This window comes from Clupea harengus, chromosome 14, assembly GCF_900700415.2.
Source record: "Clupea harengus chromosome 14, Ch_v2.0.2, whole genome shotgun sequence".
NCBI classification, from domain to species: Eukaryota; Metazoa; Chordata; class Actinopteri; order Clupeiformes; family Clupeidae; genus Clupea; species Clupea harengus.
This window is the reverse complement of record NC_045165.1, coordinates 6665707-6677119: the sequence shown is the minus strand read 5'-3', so window position 1 is coordinate 6677119 and position 11413 is coordinate 6665707. Positions and strand designations below refer to the sequence as shown.

The following is an 11413-nucleotide window of genomic DNA, read 5'->3' as shown; positions in this document are numbered from 1 at the left end:
GAACACGATTGGGCCTAAGTATTGCTGATTGCTACCAGTCAAGATGTAAAAAAATGTGCAGGCAGAGTAGGTTACTATAAGTCAAGGTAAGCCAAGCCAAGTGCTGAAGAAACTGCATGACGCATGTAGGTTACACACCACACACGCACAAAGGATCTGAATCACAAGTGAACTAGCCTTTATAGGTAGTTTAAAGAACATTCTTAACCCCCACCCCCTTACAAAGACAATGACATGTCGGCCTCTCAAAACTTTGGTTCCATTACAATTATGGTAATTAATACAGTGGGCAACCACAAGTAGAATAATAATATACCTAACACTTCATAGAATGCTTACATAAAATGCTTTGCGGTGTATTAGCTACACGTGGCATATTACATTTCGGTGTGGTGTGATGTTTTAGATAGCATGAAGACAGCTCTGTGCGTGCAATGCAGCATCTCCCGTCCTCCCAATGAAGTCCTCTCGATCCCATTGCCGTCACAGGCTGGGACAGTGTTTGCCGTGTGATTGGTTGGCAGCGATGGCTCAGTGAGCGCGTTGCTCAGCGGCTGCCATTCAAGAATTTGGAGACTCGTGCGGTGGGGGTGTGTCGCAAGAAGCGTGAATCCACGCCTCTTACATAAAGTCCAAAGGCAGCGCTGGCAGAGCTGTAGCTCAGTAGTTGATGGCAAGAAGCGAGACGCTTTCAATTCCGCATTGAGCTGTGCTTGAAGAAGTTTTTTCGCTTGAACTATCGCCGTTCATCGCCATTGTTTAAGAGATTATCGTAAAGGCATCGTGAACGGGTAAAAGACACGGGCTTTCCTGCATCAACCCTGTTCCCAGACACCTGCAAATTCATGTCTGTCTACCCACCTGAATTGTACTGGTAAGGTTCGCCTATTTGTGTTCGAATTTGGTTTGATAAGTTTTGACAACTTCGTCTATTACCGGCCAACCTGAGAGTGTGTCACATCTAGTTTTGCTGTTATTAAAATTGCCTCTAATAGACTGATTTTGATTTTGTATGTTTGTTTTTATTTTGAAGCGTTGTGTAGAATTCTTGCGCACCGGCTATGTTTGCGGCCGGTATTTGTCGTTTGTTCTGTGAACTAATCCTTTGTGGATGTCAGGGGTAACTAATATGTTTACATGTTTGTCATTAGTCAATGAGTGCCTGAGCAAAACGTGTGGACTACTTGCGCAGGGGCCAAAGTTGACATATATTAAGAGCATGTAGGCCAATGGACCGTATACGGATGGAGGTCGGATAAAATGCCAATAGTTTTAAGGCTCAGAGAGCACAGATCGATACTGACCTTTTGCGAGTGCGCATTGTCAAGTCACACCGCAAGAAATGTCGCGGTATCTTTAAATGATTCAGAATGTAAGAAAACTGGTTTAGACAAAGTGAAAGCACAAGTTGAGCTTGAATACTGCCACCTCTTATTCTTCTGTCAAATAAACAGATCATTCTGAGTCGAGCGGTGGTGGAAAATAAATATTAGGCGCAAAGGTCGGGCTCCGAGGCAGTAATAGCATCTACACCACTTCACTACATCCAAATATTGCTTAAAACGGTCTGACAGTTTTACCTGTGCAAAGCAAAATAACACATTTGTGAAATAATTGGCTTTGTTATTCTGTTAAAACGAACGGTCTGTCATCTTCCACGTGCATTACTCAGCGCCATTAAAAAAAAAAAAGGTTGCCGCAGCCCAATAATGGCCTTTCTAATGGAACTGCTCCAGGAGCTCGCGTTTTGGTCAAATTGGGTATTCTTGACTAAGAATGTTGGATGGAATCGCAGCCCAAGTCATGCTTTTTGGAGAGGTCAGGGGCTCGCTGTATAAACAATGTTTACCCTATGATGTGGGCCTTCTGGCATGTGAATCGCGAGCGTTGTCGTGCAAGTTTGGTTCAAGCCGATTTTTTGCTACTTTGTCACATCAACACCAGCAGTGGAACAACGGTGCTTGGTAACTGTGCGTCGGGGCTTCTTGTCAGGTGAGCAGAGGCGTTCGGAGGAGTCGCGTGGGAATCACCCTCCACGAGTTGAAAGCTTCCAAAACACACGCGCCCACTCAGACAAGTGGAAAGCACGGCCTCAAGAGATTCCCCAATTTGACACCCCACAACTTTCCTTTGTTGGCGTGGTGTGTTTGTTTACAGCAGCCATGCTGCTATGGTGTATTGTCACAGAAAAAAGACCTGTTTGATGGAAAACAACACCACATAGGTATTTCTCTCTCTCTCTCTCTCTCTCTCTACACTGTCTGTTTGTTTTGTATTGTCTCTGTGTATCTTTCTTTTTCATCAGGAAGTGAAGCCCCGACCTCTATTCGCACCACATAGTTTGCTAGGCAGCGCTGCCCTTCTTGCATCTTCTTGCTGCAGGTTGAGGTTTGCTGTTTGCTGTTTCCAAACCTCAGTGTTTGTCTGCAGCAGAGCCTAAACCAAAGAGGACAGTCATAAACCCCTCTTCTCTAAGTTTCGGCTTGATTGATGATCAGAATGCTCCTGAAACTGACAAGTTACCCAGTAACTTTGAAAATGTTCCAGGTTTAAAACGCCACCCACTCTTGACAATCGTTTAACTAGACAGTGGAAAAAGAGATTCTTTTCAAGTTGTACTTTAATGAAGATGTTGACTTTTCAACTCTGAGTGGTGCGCCTCCCAGTTTTGCCTGTGGACCTTGAGTTATTGGCTGTTTGGCGAGGTGTTTGAAAACTTAAGTAGTTTCCACTTGTACACATGATTGGAGAGCACACAGGTAATACTGTACACAAACAGAATCAGAATTTCACAGTACTTGTGTGAAAGTGAAAATACTTTGTGTGGTCACAGTGGAACGCTGCAGCTAAACAGTCGAAGAGATGACCTGAACACAAAGTTGCAAATGCACAGCCTTACACAGTGGAAAAACACTCTCCAAGGCAGACACAGAAGTCTGATCAGAGCGCCCAAATTTGTTCTCATTCAGGAAGGGAGGTCAGGGATTTTTTTTTTGGCTACATCTGCACTGCTAGTTGTGTAACACACACACACACACACACACACACACACTCTCTCACTCTCTCCCACACTCAAAGGGAGAGTGTAGGAATGTGTGTTTCTTCAATGTGTGTCTATGGTCATAGACATAGAACTATGTCCATCCCTCATGAGGTCTGGTTTTTAATCTCGTGGCTCCATGAGTCCAGCTGAGAAGGGAACATGGCCAGTCCCCAAATGGGGAGTTGTGTAATTTCTTGGAGTGGGAATGCAGTTGTTGGAGTTTAGCTGTGTGTTTGTGTGTGTGTCCACAAATTTCATATGTTTGGCTATGACCTATTTTACTGCGCAGTTTGATGCCAGACGTCACTGCCCTGGGAAAGGCTTTAGTGTGTTGTTCATAGGATTTATTGCACGGGGGGCAGCGACAGGTGGGATTTATGAAGTACCACCACATGAGCTGGTGAAGGTGATACTGCCAGTAGCACTCAGAGAAGTCTTCCCACAGTGACTGCCAAGATGGCAGGTGCCGTCACCAGATGACCCAATGGTCAGTGTGTGTTGCTCTCCTTTTGTGTACTGCCATTTTTATTCACATTTATACCTCATTTGGTGGTTCAGGAAAGGTCTGTGTGTGTGTCCAGACACGCGTGCGTCCGCATGTAATTGTTTTTTTTTTTTTCATCTTATTTTGTATCGGCCTTTTAGAGACCGAAAAGAAGATTATTGGCTCTGCGAGACGATGAAATGCGAGTGGAGGTTCTGTTATGAGCTCAGACTGGATTAGATGGCTGTAAATCTTATCTCTGTCTGAGATGCGCTTGTTCACGGTGAGGTCTGACACTGATTGATTTCAGATGCATCTGTACCACTAGATGTGCGTTTCATTCCTAGAGAGAGAACCTGTCTGTGTGTCCATCATGTTAGGCCTATAAAGGGGATATGGCATCTAGTTTTGTTACTAATGTACTATTGGAATAAACTTCATCTTAAGTATTTTTTATTTTTTTTTATCTAGTGTGTCCATGATTCCTGTTGGGAAAGGCACATCGCCAGCCCCCAAATGGGTCAGGAGGAAGGCTGGTGGTTGTGTAACTCCTTTCTGCCTTTGAGTTGGATTGAGTTGTTTTGGAGTGCGTGTGTGTGTGTGTGTGTGTGTGTGTTTGTGTGTTCCATCGGTCGGTCGCTCGCTCAAAGTCTTCCTCTCGTGTGTGTGTGTGTGTGTGTGTGTGTGTTTGTGTGTTCCATCGGTCGGTCGCTCGCTCAAAGTCTTCCTCTCGTGTGTGTGTGTGTGTGTGTGTGTGTGTGTGTGTGTGTGTGTGTGTGTGTGTGTGTGTGTGTGTGTGTGTGTGTGTGTGTGTGTGTGTGTGTGTGTGTGTGTGTGTGTGTGTGTGTGTGTGTGTGTGTGTGTGTGTGTGTGTGTGTGTGTGTGTGTGTGTGTGTGTGTGTGTGTGTGCACGCTAGAAAGAGGCCTAAGATCTGCAGTTCCTCTCCCAGCAGGATGTTTATACGAACCCATAGCTGAATCATAAGGGGCAGTGCTGAAGTGTTTATCCTCTCCGCTCCGTTCAATCCGCTTCTTCCTTTGTCCGTAACTCGCGCAGGACACAAGTATTTTTGCTGCTACAAGAAAAGATGACTCCTTTTCTGGTTTTTATGGGATTTTTCGGCCCATTGTTCATTCACAATGGGGCGGCTGTGTGTACTGTAGATGGTGTGCAGCATCCTGCATAGATTTGTCAAAGAACGAGGCTTTCAGCACTCTCTCCAGGGTGCAGTATTAGGACAAGGCTTTCAGCACTCTCTCCAGGGTGCAGTATTAGAACGAGTGAGTAGCTTGTTACCACAGTTCTGAAGTTGTGCTTGTCCAGGGCCTGTCTCGAGAGCGCAGGTATAGTAATATCTCAGCTGCATCAATGTGTATGGTTCATCGTTCATCAATATGCCAAGTTCAATTAACTGCCCCACCCTCTCCTTGTTTCTGCCTCCCTCTGACCTCCTCCCTCTCTAATTCACCGTCAAAGGTGAAGGTTTCAAGGATTTTGAATTTGAATCTTCCCACACACCCTTGGAGGAAGGATTGGATTAGGAGGAGTTTGCCTATCCAACCGTAGCCTGACGATGTCATACTCATAATTCTAGTCAGAATATGAGTCTGATATCGCTCCATTGGGCTGTGATTATGGGGCGTGTTTCAACCGAACCAGGAGAAAAAATGCCTCTTCGCTCAATTGGTTACCTACAACCAATCAGAACAACGTAGTATGTGACCAGGGGCAGCTGATACATTACACTTTTACCGGATCCCGTAGGAAGGAAGGCAAAAACATCTTTTCGATTGACAAATGCCTTAATCGCGTTTCTCTGTTCCTCTTTCAAAATGAATGCACTGTCAATGTCTAAATGGACTCGAATCTATACATTTCAGCTCTCCAGCAGCAGCCATGTTTGTTGAAAACGAATTCAACTCGTGTGTTGGTGACGTGGTTGGTTACGTTACTGTTGATCATCTGTCCATCATCGTATAAAGCCCGCCTTAACAATTTGATTGGTACGGCCGATATCGAGCCGCAGATAATTTCTCCTCAATGGAGTAATGCCAGACCGAACTTCCCAACCAAAACATGTGTGGGCGGGGCTAAGTTCGGTCTGGTATCCAGGCTAATCCAACCGGTGTTCTAGGTTATAAATCTATAGGACCAAATAGATGAGCACACCTCTCTCTATAAATGATGTTTGAGCAGGTGGTTATAATTATTTTGTCATGAATATCTTAATTTAATATACAGTCTTCAGAGGTTGTGTTGATGAAAGCAAACATACGTATGCTGGAACTCAAGGATTTGCAGTGAACTCGTCTTTCCTGGCTGTCAGCACGTTGTCATGCATTTGATTGACATCCAACTCCAGGATCCCAGAAACATTCAGGAATACTAGTGCGTATAACTTTGCAGAAGCTTGGAAGTGACAAAGCCCCAATATAACAGACTTGTTGGATCTGGATATGGGTTCCTTGCGTTCAAGTCCAAAAATAATGCTTGCTGGAATGTGGTTCAGGAGATACACAAACAGAAAGCTATTATTTCAAAAGCATTTCATCCCGACTACAGCCAGAGGATTTCAATCCTGATGAAAGAAAACATTCAACTGAAGACAAAAGTATGTGACTGGGCACTAGGCAGCAGTCTTGTTGTCTGGTCTTCCTGTTCAGTTCAGCTGGTGTTTAATACAGGGCTCAGATGCACACGTGTGGTTTTTGCTATGGTGTGTTTGTATTATATATGGCCGTGTGTGTGTGTGTGTGTGTGTTTGCATTATATATGGCCGTGTTCACTGAAATTACCCTCTCTCCTAAAGCCTGCTCGGAACTGCACGCCCACTCTGGCACTTTCAAAATGACAGCACATGCACTGACAGACACACCCATAAGCTCTTTCTATAATGCCTTCTCTTCACACACACACACACACACACACACACACACTCCCCCAACACCCCTTTTCCACCCACAGCTGCTGCAGCACCTAGTCTGTGCAGGATTTAACAAGTCAATCCTTGAGTTTTAGCATTTTGACTGGATGAAAAACAAGGCGTTAATTTTTTTTACTGTGGAAGTCCGACATCATTCACCTGTTCTCAGAAGACTTGGAAAAAATGTATCTTGTCATGCTTGATCGACAATGGCCTGCTGCTAAAAAAAAAAAAATGACCTTTGACCTTTCTCCTCCTCAGCCCTGTGTTTGTGCCCAGTGGAGAGATGACCGAGGTGATCATAAGCAGCAGCCCGATTGAGGACATGAGGCTCAGCCCCAATAAAGATCGTCTGACCTTCCAGGTAACCAGCACCTCACAGACCACAGATCAGCACTCATAAAACACTTCCTCTCATGACCTCCACACACAGTCCAGACCCTGAGTGGAGTGGCACTTTTGCTGAGGATTATGGGAATTGTATTCTCTGAGCCATAAATCTCTCTATAGTGCCTGAATCGTTCTTCAGTGCCAGTTAACTGGAAGGTCGGGTGTCGTCGTTCGCATCCTATCTATGCGTTGTGCCTTTCACTGATGTGAGGCCAGCACTCTGCAGTGCAGTGCAGTGCAGTGCAGTGCATTGCAGTCCAGTCCAGTCCATGCACATGCCGCACTTTGGGCTATTTATAGATGAGATCATAATGTGTCTGAATGATTCCAACCCCACCCCCCCTCCACTTTTCCCCTCCCTTACTCCCTCTGTTCGCCTCTTTCAGAAGCTGCAGTGGAGGTCTGGTGACCTCTGTGGGGTTCATTAGTTCCCAGGACATAAATAAAAATCCAATAGAGGAGACAATGAATTGGAGGGGAAATGGGGTGTGTGTGTGTGTGTGTGTCCATGAGTTGGCCTTGCTCACAGCTGTGTACTGTACAAAAGCAGTGGCCTTGCCAGGGGTTCGTTGTTCCTTTGTTTGTCTGCTGTATTATCTGGTTCATTTGGCTCGTTTGTCGGAGCCCAACACAGTGACCTTGATGAGAGGACGCCACCAGTGCCATGAGCTATATGGATGAGGATGGGGAGGGGGGATGGGGGGGTTTAGATACAGAGAGGTTCAGCGTCTCCGTGTCAGTCATGTTGTTGTTTTTTCTTTCTTTTTCTCTTTCTCTCTCTCTCTCTTTCTCTCACCCCCTCTCACTCTTGCTGAAGCCACATCCTTGTTTTGCATATTTTCTTTGCTTTTGGGTAATGTGCTGAAGCTCTGTGCTTCCTCACACTGTAACCTTAAGCACATATCTGACCTCTGGGGATAGTGTGAGTTGGCATAAAATTAGAATTGAGAGTAACCTAACAAACACTAGATGATCATGTTCGCGTGTAAGAAAATATATTCAAGCATTTCCTTTAAAAGACCCCCAAACCTTTTCAAATCTTGTTGAGGGTTAGTGTTTGAGAATTCCTTTGCCTCTGCAGAGGAGATGAGTTGGGCTCCTCTGAGTTCGAGGAAATGGAAATCTTTGCTACTCCGGTAATCCCAGCTATGTCTCTGGAACAAGGCCACCTCCAAAGGAAGGGGGGGTCTGTCAGGGTGCAGTGACCTCCTCCGAGACCAAGGTGGAATGTCTTCAGAGGAAGAGTCCGGGCACGAGAAAGGAGCAAATTATCAGTGGGTCCTCGGTTTTAATGAACTGGACTGATTATCAATATAATATGATTGATTATCAATATAATACGATGTCTCCCTACACTCTATGGAACTGCTGTTCTATGCTCAACCTGCTCAGTGATTTCAGAGAGGATGCATCACCTTACCACTGACTGTGTGTGTGTATTCAAAGAGGATATGTGGAGTCTTACAGTATGACTAATGCCCATAATGAAAAATTCACATAGAAGGAAGTGGAGAGTGTAAGAAGTCCCTGTGGTTTTTCTTGTTTGGTCATTTCCCGACAGGCATTTCCTTGAATCAGAAATGTCGTTTTGAGGTGAGGTTATTCTGTATCTCATGGTGATGAGGCTCCTGTTGGGCACGGTGTGTGTGGGGGAGGGTGGGGGGGTGTTTGATCAGCATAGATGGAAGTAAAAATCTGTCTGGTGGCTCCTCAATCATTCTCCAGGGCCTTTAACAGTCATGAATTGTGGTGGAGGCAGTGAGGTGTGGCACTTTTACCGAGCTGCTCTTTCTTGTGGCTGGCCTAGAGTCCGCTTTTGGATGTGTAAGGACATGAATGGGAGATGTTCCCTTGAGGAAAAAAGTAAATAGTTTTTATATCATTCCTCTTCATGCGCTCATCCCAACCACATGGAGACAATGGACACCTACACCTTTTTATTTTATCCTCCTTTATGACCATCCTGGGCTAGCTCGGCCATCTTGTTTGAAGCATCAAAAAGACTAGATGGACCGTAACTCTCTGAGACTCATCAAAGCTGTTTTATCCATGGTCCTCCTACACCTATGCTTGACAGTTGATGGCGCTTGTGATAAACTGACCACATTTCTTTTCTTAGCACATTTCTGAGCAAATTGTAATTGTGTACATCAACTTCATCTTTTGAACTGTGGTTTACTTTTGTTGCTTAGTGGTTAAAGGGCTTTGAAAAGTAAAAATAAAATTAAAAAAGCTCGTTCAATCTGGGCCTGCTGCCCAAGCGGTGACATGGCTTTCCAGCCAAGTATGCGTCTATAAATACTCTTCCACTTCATCCTGCTTATGCACACATCCCCCGATTTCCTGAGCCTTGTAACACTCCAGTTATCTTTCTGTTCCCCAATATGCATAAATATGCTCTTACACACACACACACACACACACAGACTAATAGTTGTGAAAAGTGTTGAACCTCACTTGAAGTGTTGAACTGTATTCCATCTTGACGATAATACTGAATCTCTCTCTCTCTCTCTCTCTCTCTCTTTCAGATTTTCCCAGACCCATCAGACTTTGAGCGCTGCTGTAAGCTGAAAGACCGGCTGCCCTCCATTGTTGTCGAGGCGACGGAGGGGGAGGTTGAGAGCGGCGAGCTGCGCTGGCCCCCGGAGGAGTACCTCATCCAGCAGGAGCAGGAAGACGCCGCGCTCCGCGCCGGAACCATCCAGAATGGACAGACAGAGCAGAACTCTCAGCACTAGACAGACACACACACACACACACACACACACACACACACACACACACACACACTTACAAGCGTAATATATATTCATATTTTTGCAAATACACAGTGCACATTTGCTTACACAAATAATGACCTGGGGACAATTCCACCCATGTACACATATTCAAATCAGAAGAGCGTAAATACAAACACGCTCATGTGTAACAAAGACCACCTGTGATTCCTCTGGACTTGATGGATCACCTCAAAAGAATCCTCCCTTGCCTTCACTGACTTCTCCACTCACCAGCATCACACATACTGATGACTATAATTGCCCTTCTAGTTTAGCGTTCATCAAACGCGTTCATCAAAAAGGAACAAAGACATGTGTCTGTCCCCAGTTACTTTCCTTTAGATAGTTGGTGGAAACACCCCTTAAGTCATGGATTCAATGAAGAACATTCTTCTGGGATCAGTTAGTTTGCCATACAACTGCTGCCCCTGAAGGACTTCAGAGCTAGTGTTTGTTAATTGTGTGTGTGTGTGTGTGTGTGTGTGTGTACGTATACGTATGTACCTGTCACTGTTTTGTTGGAATGCCATCTGAATCTTACAGTTGCACATAGGAGGGAGATGAATGAAGGAGTAACAAAGAAATGAAGATGAATATTGATGTTTAGAGTGAAAGTGAAAGTGACACTTTGCATTTGGCAGAAAGAGAGAGGGTGTGGGTGAAGAGGGTTTTTTTTTTTTTTTTGTTTTTTTTTTTATAATTCAGAAGTAATAAGATTTTCTCTGCACTGAACCGTAAGATAAGGCACTGTTACTGTGAGGTAGCCTCTTTTTGAGGTGAGGGGAAGTGTATATATGTTTGTAGAAAGCAGCTCTGACCTGGCTCTGTCATTCGTCCTATGTTCTCCATGGCTTCAGTCTCTGCGGTCCTCATGCTATGGAGTCTCTCCTGTCCCCATGACCTGTTGGTCTATCCATGGTCAAGTAGCTTTTTGATGTAATACTCATCCATTCATGGGAAAGGGGAGGGGGAGGGGGGGCTGAATTGTCCTTCCCTCAAATTACTCTGCAAAGTCGAGCACTGCACACAGTTGTGTAGCTTTTTTTTTTTTTTTTTTTTTTCTTTCTTTCAGTGATTTAAGGAGCTGTAGCCCTGGTTGCTAGGGGCATGTGGTTCCCGTCGCCATAGGAACTCACCTGTGGGTTTAGTTTTTGTAAAGTTCTGTTGTGTTCTCCTGAATCATTTGTTTTCCTTTTCCAACTCTACCATAGGGCTTTGAACAGAATACTTCGTCCTACTATAGCTAACGTACACAAGCATTCTCTTTCATACAAAAACCCACACACACGTAGGCAGATCACTTCTTACTTTTGTAAGCTCAGGGAGAATAGTCACCATGTTTTGTTTTTTAATTTTGTATGTAGACCACGTCCCCCTGCGACAAGCAGGGATTGTATATAAATAAACATTTAAAAGTGCTTTCCAATTCTGTCTCTCCGTGTGTGTGTGTGTGTAGAATTCCTGTACTCTAAGCGGAAGTTATTATTTTAGTGTAGGGGTGTTCTTGCACTACTCCCACATTAGCATGACATTTAGTTCCTTTTGTGTGTCTCTGTCTGTCCTGTCTGTGTGCCTGTCTTTCTGTTGCAAGTTGTGGATGCAGTGTGCTGTTCTGTAAGAACAGAAGTCATCTGATGGGATGAGGCCTGTGGTGTGTGTTTCTTGTCTTGCATGAGTTTGTCAGGAAACGTTTCTGAGTACATGCCACCAAACCAGCATCCCCCCTCTCCCCACCCGCCTCGTGACAACAGAGCGAGAGACATGAGGGCTGCATACTGCTACTTCCTGC

The 11413-nt window shown here is 44.8% G+C and overlaps 1 protein-coding gene across 1 annotated transcript; it reads left to right on the top strand.

Moving 5' to 3' along the window:
- Positions 1 to 623: 623 nt before the first annotated feature.
- lbh (LBH regulator of WNT signaling pathway) lies at positions 624 to 11050 on the top strand. Its single transcript, XM_012833038.3, has 3 exons — positions 624 to 874; positions 6713 to 6815; positions 9373 to 11050. Exons 1-3 carry the CDS (start codon positions 846 to 848, stop codon positions 9580 to 9582), a joined length of 342 nt encoding a protein of 113 aa, XP_012688492.1. The 5' UTR covers positions 624 to 845; the 3' UTR covers positions 9583 to 11050.
- The last annotated feature ends 363 nt before the right edge of the window (positions 11051 to 11413 follow it).